The sequence below is a fragment of the Podarcis gaigeae genome (genome assembly GCF_964106915.1).
Source record: "Podarcis gaigeae genome assembly, chromosome: 2".
Classification (NCBI taxonomy): Eukaryota; Metazoa; Chordata; class Lepidosauria; order Squamata; family Lacertidae; genus Podarcis; species Podarcis gaigeae.
Window position 1 is genome coordinate 2,210,340 of NC_139679.1, and position 20,473 is coordinate 2,230,812.

Sequence of the window (20,473 nt, forward strand, 5' to 3'; positions counted from 1 at the left end):
TAACCTGAAGCGTCTGTAACCCGAGGTACCCCTGTATGTATTAAGTGACTAATTCAGACTAACATCATCCTAAACAAAGGTGGTCCAACACAAGGGGCACATGCTGCCCTTGAGGATTTTTTTGGTGTCCCCCAGCAACATTTGAGGGTCTCCCACCAGCCCTTCCTCTGCCTTCTCAAAGCCAGGTGAGCTGGGCGCTATGGCTTTTAAAATGTGTTTGTGGGAGCGGGGTTTATTGGTTTGTTTGTTTTTGTATTTTTCTGTTGGGATATTTGGATGAGAGGTGGTATACAAATTTTATAAATAAAAAATAAACATAAAACAAACCAATTCCCCCTCCCACCCCTTGTGACCGATATAGCTCTTCCCTGCCTCCTTGTTCGTGATGTAGTAGCTCTTCCTTCACCCCTTCTTCTTTAGCCCGGAGAGGGGGCACATTTTGTGGTCTGCCTGGGTGCCAAAATATCTTGGGCCGGCCCTTGTAGGAGGGCGTTGGGGCCCGTTTCCTTGCTGCTTTCTGAAGGCTGCCGAGGCGCTGGTCCGGCTGCTTCGAGCTCCTCCAGACTCGCTTTAAGCGAAACGTTGCTGCCTGCCAGGTCCCTTCCCCAGCCCCGGGTGGGGTGGCGCGGGCGGCGGGGCGTGGCGCTCCCGGCCTCCGCGAGCGCCTTTTGCAGCCCAGAGCTTCCGGGCGCCGCGCCAGGCGCTCGCCTGCCTGCCTGCAGCCCCGGCGGCGCGTTGTCGCGCTCTTGCTTGCCGGGCTGGCGGAGAGGGAAGGCGCTGCCGGAGCCCTCGCTCTCCGTCCTGGGCACGGCGGGCGGGCGGGCGAGTGAGTGTGGGACCAGGAAGCCCAGAGCAAGATCCTGGTGGCGGCTTCTGCTCAGCGCCAGCGGGCGGGGGCGCGCGCGTGTCTAAGCGGGCCAGCCGGCCAGGGCTGTTTGCGTAAAGCGCGTACTGTACCGGCTCCGAAAAACCGTCGCTTCCAATGGGTTCCGCGTTGGCTTCCTCGGGGCTTCTCCTGCCCGAGGATGGTTCGGCTCGCCTCTTTTCCCCGTAAGGTCATCCATCCGGGCCCCCAAGAGAGCGCCCCCACTCTGGACAGGCTTCTTCAGGCGGGCCGAGTAGGGGGCATGAAGGTGAGTGCGTGGCGCCCGAGGAAGGTTACCTGTTGGCGACAGGTGGGGTGCGGGCTTGGCAGCGCCTCGGATGGATGTGCGGGCGCCGAGCTATAAGTAGCTGAGTTAAAAGCCTGCGAAAAGCGGCATCAGCAGAGGGGAAGCCGCAAAAACAACCCACCTCGTGAAACCTCCAACCAAGGCTAACGGATGTTTGATAGCCACAAGCTTTTGCGGACCAGAGTCCATGGAAGAACGACGAAACGGCACCACTTTTGCCAGATGCCCGGCGCAGCCACCATCTATATTGGCTGGCAGATGAATGAGCTATGAGAACGGAGGCATGCTAGAGTTGCCAGCTGTGAGCCAGGAAGCTCTGAATTCAGATGTCACCCTTAATATCGCTTAAGTGGTAGCCTTAGGCAAGGAAAACTGCTCTTACCTTCAGTCCCTGGAGTTAAGCATTTTCACCCACCTTGCAGGGTTGTCGTTAGGAGTATAAGACAGTGTCGTCAACGTGCTTTAAGCACCCTGGAGTGCTTTGATATTGCAGTAATACAGAAATACAATTAACAACAATATTACAGTACTGCTGTTGGGGGGGGGCAGAGGAACTCCTAAGAAGCCCAGCCCTCCCATTGCACAGGTAGAATGCAGCATGAGCAAAATGCCTTTTTTATTTTCTCACTGCTTCCTTTGCTCCCCAAGGTGGCATGGAGGGGACAGGGAAGAAGGTGGAATGTCGGGCTTCTGCCTGGTGACGTCTCAGACTTGCCCCAGCTCCCCAAGGGGCTCATGGATCCCATCCCAGAAGAAAGTCTTCTCGAAGTGATTTGGAAAAAGATGCACTTGTTCCGCAGCTACAGCTATCAGATCCAGCTGGAGGGGCAGGTGGGCAGCGCCCCCAGGATCCAGGGGATCCGATGGGTGAGTACCGATGCTCTGCAGCTGGATGCTGCATCTCAACAGGTGGTTTTTGTTGTGACTGGGTAGGCAGGTGGCTCTGAAGGACAGGGAGGCTTCTCCTGACCCCAAGTGAGCATGTGGAGCCAGTCAGGATAAGCTGCCTGTTTGTCATTATGCCCAGAGCTGGTTTTGCAGGCTGCTGTGAGTCAATGTGATAGCAAAACCACTGGCACAAACAGGGCCAGGGTTCAGCGTGTTCTTGGCTCCAGAACCATAACCAGAATCTCTCTCTCTCTCTCTCTCTGTGTGTGTGTGTGTGTGTGTGTGTGCATAACCTTTTAGCACAGGGCTGACAAACACTCTCTCAAGTGTGTCCTGGACCAGTGTTCATAGCACCCAGCCTGTCCACTTTACTTCTTTGGTCGCAATTGTTTTCAGTGCTGCACTCTGCAGAAGTTGTGTGGCCACTGGCTTTGCTCGGTTTGTCTCTTTCCACACACACCCTTTCTAATCGTGGCAATGTAGCAAATGGTTAAAGCCACTAGGCATCCAGTCTGTTTTTTCACATTTGTACCTTGCCTTCTTCCAAGGAGCTCAGTTATTCTGCACTGTATCTCTGACAGGAGATTAAATAATATGCACACGTCTGTATGTCTACTCAGAAGTAAGTCCCATTGAGTTCAAAGGGACTTGCTCCCAAGTAAGTAGGGACAGATGCCAATCCCAAGGAATTTTGTCAAGATGTAAGCCCTGTTGAGGTCTATTCTCTACTGCCCCTTAGGTTTTGGAGTTCTAGAATTCCTACATGGACTGCACATTATTATCATCATCATCATCATCATCATTATTATTATTATTTATTAAGCATTTATTTAGAGTTTCTGAGTATGCAAAGTGCTCTGCATACCAGCTCAGTAATCTTCAAAACCACCATGTAGGCTAGGTCAGTATTACCCATAGATTGCACTAGTCTAGGAATGAGCAGGCTAATGCATGTGGAGAACATAAGACAATCCTGCATATGGGTAGAAGCTGTGCTGTGTGCAGACCTATTCAGAAGCATCAACAGGACAAATGTTTAGAAGGTATAGGAGCAAATGTGTCCTTTGGGTCCTTAAGCCCTGGGATCCCTTGCATTCACACACAAACCATGCTGGATCATTCTCACACAAACTGCTTAACATCTCCAACCCACAAGGAAAATCATTAGAGTTTAGCTGTTTTGAGGTGGATCAAGACTGCTTATCCCTACCTTCATCAAAGGGACGTGAGTGGCGCTGTGGGTAAAACCTCAGCACCTAGGACTTGCCAATCGCATGGTCGGCGGTTTGAATCCCCGTGGCAGGGTGCGCTCCCGTCGTTCGGTCCCAGCGCCTGCCAACCTGGCAGTTCAAAAGCACCCCTGGGTGCAAGTAGATAAATAGGGACCGCTTACTAGCGGGAAGGTAAACGGCGTTCCGTGTGCTGCGCTGGCTCGCCAGATGCAGCTTGTCACGCTGGGCACGTGACTCGGAAGTGTCTGCGGACAGCGCTGGCTCCCGGCCTCTAGAGTGAGATGAGCGCACAACCCTAGAGTCTGTCAAGACTGGCCCGTACAGGCAGGGGTACCTTTACCTTCATCAAGATCTAATTACAGATGAGATTGCTTACTCCCACAGGTATGCACATATGAAATCTGGTACCTTCCACTGAATTTAGATTCCTTTAAAAAGAAATCGTTCATTTATTTTTTTTAGAGTTCTAGCTTTATACTAGTGTAGTATCTATAAATCAGTTGCATGGATTGAACCAGAGAGATAACACATGGTTTTGTTTTTTTAAGCCTGCATCTAATGCCATTGGGCTTCTTTACATCTGCTTGTGTGGAAACATAGTTTGAAATGTAATCTTCACTATAAAATAAAAGCTGGGATTGCCAGGAATCTGAGATGGATCAATGAGTCATGGGGTTCATAAACAGCCTTACCTCTTGCAGTCCTTTGCTTCTGATCATAGAATTACAGAGTTGGAAGGGACCCCGAGGGTCATCTAGCCCAACCTCCTGCAATGCAGGACTCTCAACACATGGTCCCCCATTCAATTTGGAGCCATCCCGGACCCCCTTAGCTTTGGTGGAAGTTTTTAAAATTGTTGTACCACTATGCTCATTGGTTCATTGCCGTGGTACATCTGGAGCAAATGAGATTCCCGCTTATTGCTAACTGGTCTACTCCACCATCCACCCCTTTGAGATGATAGATTCCTTTCCTGGTTCTCTGGAGGAAGCAAGTTATAACAAGCACAAGTCACTTTATTTTCCCTCTTTTATTTTAGTGCTAACAGGCAAGGAGGCCACTCCCTGCCCCCAGGACTCCAGCTTAAATGCTGCTGCTGTTTTTTAAACATACCCTTTCGTCTCTAGAATTTGGGAAGTTAACAACAGACCTCTAGAAGAAATGGGACAGTGACAAAATCTTGTCCCCATGCCCTCTCCCTCTTGGACTCTACTGGGAAGGGACACTGTCTTGGATAACTTTGGGCAAAGCCTTGTCACTTGGCCTCCCCTCTCTCACAGCACTGCCATAAGGCAAAAACTGGAGCTGATTTCCTTGGAGGAAGGGTGGGATACCAATCTCTAACAAGCAGGAAAATAAATGCAGCCAATAGCTTGCATCTGACCAGTATGTGAGAGCACTTGAACTGGCTTTCTGAAAATACGAGTCTTCGATGAGAAGGCAGGGAGTCAATACTCAGCGGTGGAAGACAAGCACTTGGTCTCAGAAGTAGCCCCACACTTGGTTATTATTTCCAAAGCTGTTTTAGCAGACCAAGGTTTTCACCTTGGTATGAAGGCAACCAGGAGAAATGAAATTCCTGTCATTTATATCCCACTTTCCCCCCAAGGAACTTGCTTCTCCACTCTCCTCATTTGATCCCCACAACAACCCTGTGAGGTAGGCAGGGCTGAGAGGCAGTGTCTGACCCAAGGTCACCCAGTGAGCTTCATGGCCAAGTGGGGATTTGAACCCTGGTCTCCCAAGTCCTAGTCCAGCACTGTACCACACTGGCTGTCAATGAAGCCATGCAGCATACGTCAACATATGTAAGCAGACAGATCCTCAAGTCCCTGAGTTCTAGGAAGTTGTTCCAAAACCAAGCAAACAGTCCTCATTCCATACAAGCCTGCTTGGTCACCAGCCCAGTCCACCATGCAATCAAACCCAGAGGAAGGAGGCTCCCCAGGGGAATTCTTGACTGTTCTCTTTGGTCTGAGGAAGGGCGATGGCCTTTTGGGGACAGAAGTAGCCAAACATAGCCAGGAAGAAAACGGCAGGCCCCAGGTTTGGCTGGCTGCCCGTGCAGGCCGGATTTCTGGCGACAGGCAGACTCTCTTCTCCCTGCAGCCACGGGCAGGAAAGTGGGGGAGGTGACAGCCCCTTAGGAAGTTGCTTGGACGCTCAGAGCTGGCGCTGCCTGCCGGAAGAACAGCTGTCCTGATCAACAACACAGGGGCTGCAGTCGTCGGGGAAGAGTGGGGTGGGGATGTAAACAATGGGATACCCCAAGGACACAATTGGGGCTGATGCTGTTTCAACTTGCTTGCAACTTGCTTGTATTAGGAAATCAGAGAGGTGAGGAAGGCAGGGTGCTGGAGCTTGAGGATGCTGCCTTCAGAAGACAGAATCCGGCCGCTCACTGCAGTAAGTGGGAGCAGCAATGAATACAGCTTAAATGCAACTTATCAGCTGTCTAATCCTGGGAATCTGGGAATGTTATTTTGTAAGGGCTAAAGGCAAACATATGGGATAGGAACCAAAGGTAGAAACAACTTCAGATTGTGCTTGTTTCCTACAGCAGCTAAGAGCCAAGTCCCTGGTTCATCTCTTTCCTTTTCCTGGTTCATCTCTTTCCTTTTCCATGAGTGAATGCAGCAGCAAGCCCTTTGGAAGGTCCATAGCTAAGAGCACATGCTTTTCATTCTGAAGGCCCTAGGATCACCTTCCATATCTTGTTAAAGGATTGATGTAGCTGGTGTGGGGAAAGACCCTCTCTGCCACAGACCCCTGGAGAGCTTCTGCCAGTCAGAGTGGACAATACTGGGCTGACCTGTAGTCTGACCTGATGTAAAACAGCTTTCCATGTTCCACAAAGCCTTAGCCCCCCTTTCTGTGCAAAATAATACCAGCCCGCCTTGCAGGAATGTTGTAAAGATTCACCAGCCCTGCTGCTGTGGTTTAGAGTCTGCACAAGGTGATACAGGGCTCAGCTCTGCAGTAGGTTTTCTGGAGGTTGTGAGGGCACAGCTGCTACCTGTTACTTCCACTCCTCCCAAGCAGCAGGTGGTGTGGCTGGGTTTGTATGAGGCAATGCTCCTAGGTGCAAAAATATCTTTATCCACTACCTGACACCTAGATTTTCATATGCAGAGAATTAGGGTGTGTTTATGAAGGAGCCTTCAGTTGTTTTGAGACCTCGTCTCATTACTTGAGTCTGAAATGGTACAGTCTGGTCATCACCCCACCTGTTGTTGATGACCACTAGTCCTCTTTAGTACCATGAGGATAAAAGGAGCCCATCTTTCAGGACAACTGTGTGAGGATGAAGAAGAGCCAAGCTTAAGGAATCCAGATACAAACAAAGAGACAGCTCTTGCACCTTTAATAGTTGTGTTGGAATTTAAGCAGGTGTAGCAGGCATGACAAGCTACACCTGTTGAAATTTCCTCTTCCACACAAATATTAAAGGTTCAGGAGGCCCCTGGCCAGTGCAGCTGAGATGCACATTATATTGGACAGGCTCCCATCTTTGCCTCGTGGGAGTTTAAAGACTCTCTTGCTGACATGGAGAAAAATCTGGATAGCAATCAGATGTGTAGGCAAGGAGGAGCCGGTAGGTCTTGCGCTTTCTGCTTCACTCAATTGATATCCCGTCTCAGCAGCTAACAGTGCAATCCTCTGCATGTTTATTCAGAAAGTGTGCATAGGACAGCTCAGTTGGTGGAGCGTGAGACTCTTAATCTCATGAACATGGGTTTGAGCCCCATGTTGGGCAAAAGATGACTGCATTGCAGAGGGTTGGCCTAGCCTCACGTTCGCTTCCAACACTACAATTCTAGGATTCTACTAGGAATGCAGTCACCAGGAAAGAAGATGAGCAATGGTAAAAGGCAGCCAGCCCAAATGTGCCTGAATGTGTGGTGAGGATCCCTTCCAGCTTTCTCTGCATGCACTGCGTTGGGACCCATGCGTGGATGATGGGCTGCCTTCAGATTGGTTAGTCACAGTTGGGCAGGTGTGTGGTGAGGATACAGGCAGCTTTTTCATGCCAAGTCATCCTGACTGGCAGCAGCAATACAGGGTCACAAGCAGAGGTCTTCCCCAGCTCTGCTCCCAGAAATAATTTTAGCCACAGAATGTCATGTTAGGTATTGATGCCAAGCATGTACTCTGCCACTGAGTTATGGCTCCTGAACTGCACCATGGCAAACCTGTCCCTAGAATTTGCTACTACAGATGGTCTGTGACGTTCTCAGGGTCCCCTAGAGGCCCAGAGGGTGATGTGATCAGCTACTCTGCTGAGTCTAGAGGCCCCTTAATGGTCCTTGCAATACAGTACTGCCACACCTACTGAGTCATAGCGGGCAAAAGGGTTCTCTCTCTCTCTCCATTGTTGTTTGACTAGACATGTGGGATGGCATACACCAACCTTGTAATCAACCTAGGCTAGAACACTGGCATTTAAAACAGTAAACATGTATTTATTTCTAGAATATAGTACCTAGAACAAGTAGCCATTTCATGCAGAATACTAAAAGAGAAGTTCAAATATTCTCACCCAGCTTTCCCTGGCTTGGTGACTTCCAAATGTTGTTGGACTCCAAATCCCATCAGTCCCAGCCAGCCTGGCCTGGGGCAGGCATCCCCAAACTCGGACCTCCAGATGTTTTGGGACTACAATTCCCATCATCCCTGACCGCTGGTCCTGTTAGCTAGGGATGATGGGAGTTGTAGTCCCAAAACATCTGGAAGGCTGCCCTTACCTCACATAACGAACCCTGAAAAAGCTACCTTTACTTAGGCTTTCATTATCCCTTCCATCTCATTCACTGGTCACCTCCAGTACTGACTTTGCAGGAGACAGTGAGCTGCATAGAGGAAATTTAGGTTTGTGCCATTAAAGTGGATTGCAGTGTTCTGATGCAACAAATCCACATTAAAAACAAAAACAAAAACCCACAACAGGCTTTATTGCTGTTAGGAAAGTGACCAGTGGACTGTACTAAAAAGTGTGGGATAAACAACTGATTAATGGGAAGACATGTAGCTACCGTGCAAGCAAACCAAAGCGAGTGCTCATTGTTGCATAACCATCACATAAGTAAACCAAATGCTCAGTGAATACAGGGTATCATCTAACCTAGTGTGTAAGCTTTGTGCAAGTGAAGGAGGGTGAATGCTCAATGGACAGGTCTTTTGGATGAGCTCTCTCTGTCCCTCCCTTCTTCCTTCTCTGTTTCTGCCTCTCTCTTTCCCAGCAGCCTTCAACTGTCTTCTTGAGAGACACGGTCCACCTGTCACTCACTCTAACTCCAGCCCACATTCCATCACGCTCCCCTGCTGTCAAACACCCTTCTGCTCCCTCTTCCGTTACACTGCCCATGTGGGACAGGTTCTTTTGTTTCTCAATGTGCACCCACTCGCACTCTGCACACAGAACACTTGCATGCCAAGGATTAAACTAGCGTAGAACTAGGACCACTAAGAGGGGTCCTGCTGCACTGGGGACAAAGCCCCCCTGACTCACATTCTCTACTTTTTACATGACTATGGGAATCTGCTATCTGGCCAGCCCTTCCATTTCTCTCCCCCACTGCCCAGTCTGTGGTGAAACTGACAGTGCTGGGAAAGGCTTGCCAGTTTTGTAGCTGTCTCATCAGTTTTGTGTGCTCATCAGGAGTGGGGAACCTGGTGCCCTCCAGATGTTTAATTAGTCATTCATTTGACTAAGTGGATCATCTGCAACCTCAGTCTATGGTTTACTGTTGCTGGGCTCCAGCTCCCTTCAGTTCCAACCAGTAGAGCCAATGGTCAGGGATTATGGGAAATTGTAGGCCAACCATATCTGGAGGGAGGCAGGGTTCCTACCCTGTGTGTCCCTACTGGTGTACACATCCCTGCCCTTTTAAAGAGCCATGGCAAATTGAAAAGGCATTTCCCCAATCTGATCTGTTTAGTCAGAGAGGTCACCTGGTAGGCAGGTAATGCAGAAAATGGAGAGGGGTGAAGGTCACACACTGTCCAGAATGTCACAAAACATGCCATGATGGAATTGCATCTGAGTGAGGCTACAGTATATTATGAACCATCATCTAGGGAGGCAAATTGGGGAGTGCCTTGGACCTCACTATTTGAGACGAGCATGGTGACATTTGAAGCTCAAAAAGCTTTATTTGTGAATGGTGGTAATACTTGTAAACTGAAAGGGGGGGAGATTACAGAGTGATAATTAAAGCACCTTTAAGGTGCCCATTTGGCTTTGACCATTGTTGCATCTGAAACCAATGTGCATCTCATGTGGGCTTTGCATTTCAACCTACACAGTCTCACCCATTGTAGTGGCACAGCTGGAATCAGCCCATGCACCATGGCGTATCTTTTACAACAGCCTTTTGTTCTGCTGTTGTTTTCTCACACTTCATAAATGTGCTGACGTAAGTGATTCTGTGTGCTAAAAATGGCTCGTCTCTTGCCTCTTTGAGTCTACATTCCTGGCTAGTGCCAAATTTGCTCCAAAATGTTTACAGATACTCTGAGGGGGAAGGGTCTGTGGTGGAAAGATAAAGATCAGTGTAGTTGCTTCAAGGGAAGCAGCACTTTGGTTAGACTGGGGAAAGGACTAGATGCGTCCTATAGTGGTGGGAATTAAGGAAACATGTTGCAGTGACATTTGGGCTGTGACCATGGTTGTAAAAAGATATTGCTAAAAAGGTCAAATCAGGTGGACAGCATTAGCTTGGGAGAAACCTCTGGTTGGAAAAAGTGGGTCTTTCCATAACTAAAAAGATGGCCAAGTACTGGTGATGTGTTGTCCCAGAAACTAAATAGCCGGACCGTACATCTTTCTCAAAAGGATGATGCCATTCTTCTCCCCTTCCTCTGCCTGTTTGTGCGTGTGGAAAAAACAACAGACTGGCTGTCTCAAAGCTGGTTCTGAAAGTGATAGAGAGAAGCTATGGCTAAAGTGCCCCCCCCCCCATTGTTGGGGAGCAGGGTCTGATGGAGTGTTAGTGTACTGGGATCATCTTCCACGTGACAGCCCTTTATGTATTTGAAGATGGCTGTCTTATCGCCTCTCGGTTTCTTCTTTTCCAGGCTAAACATTCCCAACTGCTTCTCATAAAGCTTGGTTTCTAGACCCTTGAACATCTTGGTTACCTTCCTCTGAACATGTTCCAGCTTGTCAATATCCTCCTTATATTGTGGTGCCCAAAATTGGCCACCATATTCCAGGTGTGGTCTGACCAAGGCAGAAGAGAATGGGACTATTACTTCCCTTGATCTGGACACTATATTTCTGCTGATGCAACCTATGATAGCATTAGGGTTTTTTTGCTGTTTGATCACACTGTTGACTCATGTTAAGCCAGACCCCAATATCCTTTTCACATGTACTGTTAGTAAGCCAGGAGTGAGGAGCTTGGTTTTTGTGTGTTTTTGAATCAGTAGCCAACTAAATTTGGCCACATGTCCAAACAGAGTGATCTGATTCTTAATTCCTTGGCAAGCAGTCGCCTCCTGCTTGGAAACAGGACTGATGGAGTTAATTGCTGACGCTTCATCCCAGGCTTTTCTAACAGTCTGGCTAAGAAACAGGTCAGACTGGTCCTCTTCTGGCCAAGCTTTGCCCCTAGGGTGTCTGGCATGTGTGGCTACAGAGTAAAATGCTACATCTCCAGGATATGGCAGTGAAGAAGGATCTGCTGCTTCCAAAATAGCAGAGCCTGTGTCATCTTTTATAAAACTTGGACCCCTTTCTGCAGCTCCAATGGTCTCAGTAGGCATTCACCTGCCTGACCCCGAGGTAAGGAGAGGGAAAATGGTGCCGTTCTCTGTCTCCCTTGGAATTCTAAATATCTATTTAAAATCCGGCTATTTCCTTGGAAAGAAATACCTCCAGGTAATTTGGCCTAAAGGCACAGCTGGAAAAAAAGTGGGTAACTGATGGTGCATTGATAATTACTGGCTACTTTTGTTTTGCTGCGGAATTACTTGTGAAAGTTCCTCTGCCACCTCATCACACCTGATCAATAATGGTTTGGAAATAAATCAGTGTTGGCTTATCTTGCAGTTTACCATGGTTTTCCCTGCTGGGTGTTTGTTGGTGGCTGCAGTGGTTCTAGAGCAAACACGGTTGGGCCACAGGCCATTTTCAGATGACCTTCACAGCTCCATCCTCATGGCAAATGATTAAGGGGGCAGATGCTGGCTTTTCTTTCTAGCGTGGTAATGAAATGTGACTTAATCTCCACTGAAAATCCAGTGTGAGCCTCATAGAAGTGAAATGCTTCGTTAGCACTGTGGTGTAGTGGTTTGTTTGTGGAATTAGACCAAGAAGACCAGGTTCAAATTCTCATAAAATGTGGGGCTGACAGCACTATATGCCGTGGCCCCGATCTGGTGGAACGCTCTGTCCCAAGAGACTAGGGCCCTGTGGGACTTGACATCTTTCCACAGGGCCTGCAAGACGGAGCTGTTTCACCAGACCTTTGGTCAAGGCACAGTCTGACCCCCTCTTTCTGTAATCCTCATAGAACTCTAGCCCAATGGTTGCCATTAATTCGATTCTGAATTGACTTTATAATGTATTTTAATTAATTGACTGTGATTTTATGTAAATTGTGCTATTTTTACTGTTGTTAGCCACTCTGAGCCCGGCTTTGGCCAGGGAGGACAGGATATAAATTATTATTATTATTAATCTTTAGGTCCTTGGAGAAAACACAGGAAATAATATATAAACTAAAGTGAACACAAGGGTTATCAAACTTGAAATATACCATTGCCTGATTAAGGTGTCCTCCCTTTAGGTTGATTTCAGCAGTGCAAAAATTGCCCTTTTAATTCTGAACTTTTCGGGGTGGCAAGCTTTCAACAGCTAGCATTATAACTGAGAAAAGCTGGTTTTCATTAGTGATTTATATTTAGGCTTTATAATTGTTGTTACCCATTATGAGCCCACAGGACTGAGCAGCTTAGGTGTCTTATCACATGGAACTCCCTGTACCAAAACTGGCTCACTTATGGCAGCAGAAAGTAGCTTCTGTGGCAACAGAACTTGCTGGAAAGCAGCTCTGTGTCATGGACCTGCTGGATGCAGAAAAATGGTGAGAAGCAACAGCTAGGGAACCCCCAGGGGAAGAAGGCTCAGAGCCAGGGGACTGGTGGTGGAATGACAATGTGTGGTCAGAAGAAGAGGAAGAAGACTGGGAGGAGGAGGTGTTGGTAACAGGGTTTAGTGAGCAGGAAGAGGCTGTGGCAGAGAGCAGTCCAGAGGTAGAGGCAGAAGTGGAGGCTGGAGAGAAGGGACAGAGATGAGGCAGGCTGCTGAAGAAGCTAGGGAGTCTTCCCTTCCTGCTGTGACCAGGTCTTATCCCCACTGGTCTCCCAGAACACAGAGAGGAATGAAGAGGGCAGAGCAAAGAAAGACAAGATGAAGGAGCCTCAGGTTGCTCGGAAAGGACCCAGGAGAGGAGCCTTAGAGTCCTTCAAGACTTCAGTTCTTGCAACTGCTTTACTGGGACAAGACCTACTGGGAAGAGTTGCTGGGATCACTAGGCCCGAGCTGTTTTGTTTGAATAAAGAGTTAACTTAGTTGACACTGAGTGTTTTATTTCTGACCTGCTCCCGACTCCAGCTCCTGACACTTTGTTTGTGGCTAAGGACTATTCCATGCCTCCAAAATATATTATTTCTTCTAATAGCAAACTCAGGTAGTGAGTGATGATGAAAATGGAGCCAAAGCAGGGTTTTTGAGAAACAAGAGGAATTTATTAGCATGCCCTGAGCAGCCCAAGGCTTGCAGTAATAAGAAAGAAAACAAACCCCACACTTTTCAGGAAAAACAAGCTAAGGGGCCAACAAACGGCCCAGTGAGGACTGAGCAGGCTCACTACCCACTAACCACAGAACACCCAGTGTATTTTTTGGGGGGCGGGGGGATGTAAAACCTGGCAAGGAGCGTTGTTGGGGAATAGAATGGAATGCATTGCTTGAGCACCTTACAACTAATAGTGTTGCAGAGAAGGGCCAGTCTGGTTGGCAGGAACCTTGCACAGGAGTACTCCATGAGATGGTGAGGCTACACTGCAATCTTATGTTGAAGGTCCCACATGTTGTAAATAATTTTGATCATCTCAGCCTCAAACAGGAGTTAGTTCCTCTGCAGTGCAGATGTTGCCCCCCTAGATGCTGAGGACTAACATAAGCACTAGCATGTGCATGGGTGGATTAATTTATCAGGTAGATATGTGGCATGGGCCAATGTGAAGGTGCTCATAAGCTTTGGAAAGAGCTGGTCCAGCTGCACATCAGTTGGGAGGTTGACTCACCTGTGCTTCTGGGCCTAATCTGCTCACCTTTTCAACATTATCTTGGCAAAGCAGGAGGCGGCACAAGGCCCCTGGCACGAATGCTTGGCACGCCTGCCCTGCTGATGTAACAGCTTCTGAGATTGCAGATTAGGCAGGCTTCTTTAACAGAGCTACTGTGATTACAAGGAGTTGCAGTGATTACAGCAATCAGCCATCTTCATCCTTTTCAGAGTTGGGATCCATGTTTAATGTCACCCTAGAGTGTCAAATGCATTATAGATTTGGGGGGACCCTCCTTAAACCCTAGAAAGCAATAAATGGTAGGATTTTGATTATTTGGAGTATTGAAGGGAAGATTGGAGGTCAGTGGAAAAGCACAGGCTAAGATTTCATTCCAAACCAGGCCCTCGCCTGGGATAGAAACATCAACGGGACAGCGTGGCATCTTTGGGACACCTTAGTCCCCACCCCCTTTTTCTGATGCTCCAAGCAGAGCAAGGAGGCTGGCTCTAGCTTCTGTTTTAATTTCCCACAATCCCCCCAAAGCAACATTACATTGAGGCCATTGTGAGAAAGTGAACTTGAGGTTAGACTGTGCTACTTGGAGCACTGTTGCCTCCAGAGATTCACCCACCAACAGAGGAGACCCGTCAGCTAGTGCACTAGTCTCTTCAAACCTGGAGCTGGCCCTACCTAAGGAATGAGGAGAGATGCAACAGAAAGTGGAGTGCAGGGGAGCAGGTGCACTAGGGGAGACAGCTAACAGCTAACTCCATTCCCAACATCTAACAGAGCAGGCGGACAGGCCACCTGGCCACAGCCTTCTTCACTATGCCAAGATGCATTAAAAAGAAAAGAAAAAAAGACAGCAATTACTGTATCGGCCCGAATATAAGCTGCACTATTTTTTCCTCCCAAATTCTGACCGTGAAAAGTGTGGCTTATATTCACAACCTTATGGGCTTATTTGTGGGTGTGGCTTATATTCAGGCCAATACGGTATGTGAAAACTTGCCTCTGTGCCGCCTATATATTATTCTATGCAAAGATTATGCGAATATGAGTTGGGAATATGTGTCCTTTTTCAGGAGGGAGATGTATTTCCTCTTTTGGGGGTAATATGTGTGGCTGCCAAAGCACCTGTTCTGATGAGATCTCAGCAGGATGGGCCTTTTTCAGGTGCTGGGTGGGTCTGTGGGTAACCAAGCTGACCTCTGGCTGTCTAAAGGTGTAGGGAAGATAAAAGAGGCCTAGGGGGAGCAGGTGGGAATTGGAACCTATGGGGAGGAGCTATGCATATATTTAGCATATTTATTACTAGCTCTTCACCAAAGATGTCGGGGTTGAGTACAACAGTAGTCAACCTTTTCAGACCTGGGATTTAGCTGTAGTCCAAACATGCATTTGGAACCCATTAATTAAGTTTTTGCATCACATCTGCATGGTGCTGCTGCTATGACAATCCACCTTGGATCAGGCCCTGACCCACCAGTTGAAGACCAGTAGATTACAATGGCATAAACACAAAAAAATGCAGTAGATAAACAATTAGAACGACAAACCAACCAATAACAACATTTGCAGAAAGGAAACAATCATTGCACATTCCTAAAAGCCTGGGTGAAAAGGTACGCCTTTGCATGTTTTTTGGAAACCCCCAGTGATGGGGGCCAGGTGTACATCAAGGGGCAAGGAGTTCCAAAGCCTGGGGGTCATCACAACACACTCTGCTTTACGCACTACTTTCCTGTGTTTAAATTGTTATTATTAAATTGTTATTGGGCAGGTGAAAGATATCAGCATGAATTAGGTAAGCTCTTAGGGACGAACCCATTTATTTTTCTGCATGCTTTTTGATGCGCGAGGATATTGCTTCAGGGAAAGGCAGGGTGACTTCTGGGTGTCTCACTTTGGCATTAGCAAGCTCTTCTGATCTCTGGGTGGCAAACAAGGCAATGTGATGAGGCTTCGGCAGAATTTGGGGCCTCCCTGGCTGGCTGCCTGCTGGGCTCGGTTGCTGAAGCCTCTCGGGTGTTTCTTCCCTTACCTGCTGAGTCTGGAGGCATTTCTCCAGCTCCTGACAGATGGCAGCCCTTGTGATATTTGCCGTGTAAACACGCCAAGGGGCGGGGTGCTGTTTGTACTCCACAGCTGGGGAAATGAGGAGTCCTGGAGAACTGGCAAGAGACCTTGGGAAGGGAGGCTGTCTTCCTGAGACTCAGGGCATTTCTGCTGCATGGCCTGCCCACTCCCTCTGATCTCAAATGCGTTGATTTTAGAAAGGTGCTAAAATAGGGCCCGTTGGTGCTGTGGCGGCAGTGCTGGATTTATGTGTAAGCTAAACAAGCTATAGCTTAGGGCCTCACTCTTTTGGGCCCCCCCAAAAAAATTAAAGGGGAAAAAGGTGGATGTATATTTCCAAAATATAAGAGAAGAAACAAATTACCTTGATAAAATACATATTTTGCTTTGTGCAAATGGCTTTAGAGACCTATTAGGTCCATAGATTACCATAAAGCATATATTCAACACAAAAAACAGTGACAATTTGTTGTTGACAAAGGACAGCTGGACATATAAAGGGCCCCATTACCTTCAGTAGCTTAGGGCCTCATCAAACCTCAATCTGGCCCTGTGTGGCGGGCTTAGCCCTGGAGCCCATGTTTGCTGTCTGAACTCTGACCTAGAATAAACACAGGGAAATAAAATAATGTTTTGCAGCAGGGGAGGGGGTGCTTTTCAGCCTAGGGGCCATATTTCTTTATGGAAAGCTTCCTGGGGGCCACATGCTGGTTGTAGGCTGGATCAGAGGTAAAAATGGGAGGAGAAAAGGATGTGTTTTTGACCTTTGTGCAATAGGCCAAATTCCTGTCACGCAAAAGGATTTTTTGCACACACACATCCTCTCAGCATACCTTTCTCCATCCCTGTTAAGACCACTCAAGAGGGACATGGAGCAGAGTCTGTCTCTCTGTGTGGCCTGGGCAGACTCCTGAATGCTGGGAAAGGGGCATGGAGGGCTCCGTTAGCCCTCAAGCTGAGGTTCTCTGTCCTTGTCTTAAGAGCATGCGCAGAGCACCTTCCCATCACCTCTGAGGTTACAGTAGCTGGAAGTGCTCCTACTGCAGTAAGCATCATACTTGACAGATGAGTTTTGCAGATGAGGACAGAGGTACTCTGGTGCTATGCTGGCAGAGCAGTTTGTAGAATCAGAATTGTAGAGTTGGGAAGGCACCCTGCGGTCATCTAGACCAACCCCCTGCAATGCCAGAATTGCTGTTGCAATGCAAGAATCTCAGCTAAGTGAATCACAGTTGCTGTGTCTGATGTCAACCTTGGGGTGGAGAAATTACATAAAAGTAGCAGACATTCTTCCAGTGTCCCTGGAAATATCACCTATGCCAACCAATACAAGGACAGCAGTGTGTGCTTGGAGGGAGCTCACCTCTGAAGGCTGAGCTGGAGGAGCGTCGTATCACATTGCTATGCCCCACAGAGCACAAACAAAGCAGAAAACCAGGCAGTGGCTAAGGGATCTTCCACTAGCATGTTCAGGAGTCGCAGGTTGAAATCTCCATCGCACAGAACATTTTCCCTCCCCCCCTGCAGGAGAGGATCCAAACGTAGGAAGCTGCACCAGGCAAAGGGATTCTGTGGTGCAGTTTGCAAAGTAGGCACAAACATACCAGAGAGGTCACTGGTTCAAATCTACCCTGTCATGCTTGTTTATCCTTTCCTACTAGCTATCACTCACTGAGAAGGGGATGGTCAGTACAGCTGCACAGACGCACATGTGCTCTCAAGGACGGTGGTTCAGATATTCCCTGATACTGGCTGGGGGTGGGGATCAGTGCAGCCCCAGGGAGGATGGTAAGTGGGCAAGCAGTGCGCAGCTCCTGAGTGCCAGAAGTCTCATCACAGGAATGTGCCACCCCAAGCCTAGAAACACACAGACCCAAACTTCTTTCCCACTGGTTGTGGGGCAGGGAGAAGGACATGCACACACATTGCTACAGCTACAAGCACACACATTGCTACAGCCCCGCTCCAGCGGAACCTCACTTTGCAGGAGGAGCCCGGCAGGCTTTACAACTGGGTGGCCACATGAAATGTGCCTTTGGGATGCTGAAGATGTGCTTCTGGTGTCTCTCCTTGTCACAATTGAAATTCAGGAGACACAGTGAGGATTGTTCCGTAACTGAATGAGATAGGGACAAGTAGGTCGTGCATTTGGGGCTTTTCTGGTTGCATTTAGGGGCAGAGTACCCTTTCCTGTGCCTGTATTCTCATCAGAAATGAGCTCTGAGAGTCTTCCTCTGTCTCTCTGGATGTTCCCCTCCATTTTGAATATTGTTTAGTGTTACTCTATCTCAGGCCAGGATAGATGCTTCTTGGGGCTTGCGCTGTATTCTCTGTGCTGGGCAGTTTCTCAAGAAACTATTGGTAACTTGGCAAACCACTCAAAGGCTGAAATATTTCTGTGGGCTCTATCATGATACCACTCCAAATTCCAGAGCTTTCTGGCCAGCAAACACTTGAACTAGAGTTGTGTTTGTGTTCTGTAGCAAATCTGGTTCATTTGTAGGAAGTTCCATCTGTAATGGAACACAGAATCCGCTTCTTGGGCTAGCTGCCTCACATTACCTCATTGTAGGTCTGGCTGTGCTTAAGGCTGGTCCCTGGAAATATGTCTATTAAAGTAAGTAAAAAATAAACCATTTATTTAAATCATTTTTATACTGATTTACATTTCGGGGGGGGATCTCTGTAGATTCTGCATAAAGCTTCAGATATGTTTATTTGAAAGTATAATCTTTATTTATGTACTTATTTAAATCATTTTTCTACCTCTACATGGTTCTAAAAAATATCCAAGTGGTTTTACAGCCTATCTTAAAACATCAAATGGAACATGACAAAATGGAAAAAATATAAAATTTCAGAAGAAAATCAAATGCAATGAGATTCCCATTTAAAGCAGCATGATTAGCAGGTAAACAAAATATTCTCTGAGCAAAAGAGTTACAAGTAGGCCTTTTTTCCAGCTCCACCATTTCTCAGGTGAGCGCTGTTGCCATTCTAAGAGAACAAGGGAGGTCTTCATGGCGAGTTCCAGCACCTCTTTTTCTAGAAAAACAGCACTGGTTACAAGTAAGAATCAAATGCTAAAATGCAGTAAAAAAATCCACATATAAAGCATCACTGGCAACTAAATGAAATTTCTGAGACAAGACTTTTCCACCACAGTAACATCTCCTAAAGGCATCCTTATTAATCTTTTACATATAAAACTCATTCCCACCAACCACACCCAGAGCACAGCTAATCTCCAGCCAACCATTTGTCACAAGGCCAACATCTGACAACTATTTTCTTACTCTGTGTGAGTTTCTGCTGCATGCTGATTTTCAGAAAGGGGTGGAGCTCCCTTCCGCTTCTCCTTGCTGTGGGTCTCAGGATGAGTTTGCACCTGCATGCTCATCACATGACGAGAGCAGTATCACATGATGCCTATCAACTGATGCGTATGTATGTGAAGGGACCACCATCACAGCTCAAACAGATCAAAATAGACAAAACTTTTGTATCCCTTTGGACCTTTAATTTATCTTTAATGGAGGCAGGTTGCATATCCAGGTGTGATACTCATCTGCTACCTTTGCCTCAGGCATCTTAAGTTATCAGTTTGTACACTATCAGCATTCTGAGCCGTTCTCCTTTAGTGAATCTCAACCACCGTGCCGTTATGTTACTTCTCCCAGTTCCCCATCAGGTGTAATCATGTGATGGGGCTCAAATTCATGTGGGAAGTCCTACTCAACATTGTGTGAACAAACTTCCTAGCTCAGGAGTAGCTAACCTGTGGCACCTCCAGATGTTGCTGGACTCCTACTCCCAACAGCCCCAACCAGCATGGGGAATGGTCAGGGATGGTGGGAGATGTGGTCCAGCAATATCTGGAGAGCCACATGTTTCCCACCCCAGAGCCAACTCCCATTAGCATTCTGGCCACAGTTGACTTGGCTACCAAACTCTGCCGTTTTTTGCCCAATGAAGGTCAGACAGACACCTGTTTTCCTTTGTCGAAGGCTTGGGGGCATGGGTTGTGGCACCGCATGGCGTTTCTTCCCTTTGGATGTACTGTGCCTCAGTGGGCGCCTAACATGTGACATCTGGTCAGTCTGGTAACTGTCCCCCCCGCCCCCCCGCACAGGTTCTCTTTTGCAGGGATGAGGAACCACTTCCTTTGCAAGGGAGGACGCCTGCCTGCCCTGCTTCTGCACTGGGCTGCGTACTGGGCTAACACACACAACCGACAGCCCCTTCCTCACTTTGTAAATGGACTAAGGAAATGTCCTTGATCTTTTTGTTTTCCAGACCCCTCTTCCAGACACCGAATCAGCCTTAGTGCCTGGCCGCAGCCTAAAGCAGGTAAGTATCAAACAGCCGTCTTGACAGGGACAAAGGAAGCACAGCCTAAAAGTGGGGGCGGTTACTCCCCTCCCCAAGGGCTAACAGGCTTGTGGTATGATGTGTGTCCTTTCACACAGGTCTGTGTATGTATTTCAGGGATGTGTGCAAGCATTTCTTCTTCTTCTTCTTCTTCTTCTTCTTCTTCTTCTTCTTCTTCTTCTTCTTCTTCTAGATTTCCACCCCACCTTTCTGAGGCTTATGCCACATTCATGGGAGCTTTTGCACACTAAAATCCCATTAGTACATGGTGGTGCAGCAAAAGCCTGAAAAGGTCTTTGCTGACAGTGGAAGCTGGCTGGTGGCAGAAGTATAAGAACCTCAAGGGGCAAGGTGTTACATGATGTAGGTGTAGCTGTAGAAAAGGCCTGTCTGTCCCATGGAATTTGAAGCTACAAATCTCTATTTGCATTTT

The 20,473-nt window shown here is 47.7% G+C and overlaps 1 protein-coding gene across 3 annotated transcripts in view; it reads left to right on the plus strand.

Annotated features, from left to right (window-relative positions):
- Positions 1-389: 389 nt before the first annotated feature.
- The window catches only part of RAPGEF3 (Rap guanine nucleotide exchange factor 3), a 52,349-nt gene continuing 32,265 nt past the window's right edge, over positions 390-20,473 (plus strand). The window contains exons 1-3 of one of the 3 annotated variants that reach the window (XM_083729188.1): positions 390-1,133; positions 1,821-2,039; positions 19,966-20,019. In XM_083729188.1, the coding sequence (XP_083585314.1) occupies positions 1,026-1,133; positions 1,821-2,039; positions 19,966-20,019 (381 nt within the window). In that variant the 5' untranslated portion in view covers positions 390-1,025. Of the gene's footprint in view, positions 1,134-1,820; positions 2,040-10,374; positions 11,079-16,657; positions 16,760-18,632; positions 18,693-19,965; positions 20,020-20,473 lie in introns of those variants that run through there. The other 2 variants (XM_083729189.1, XM_083729190.1) reach the window with 2 other exon arrangements.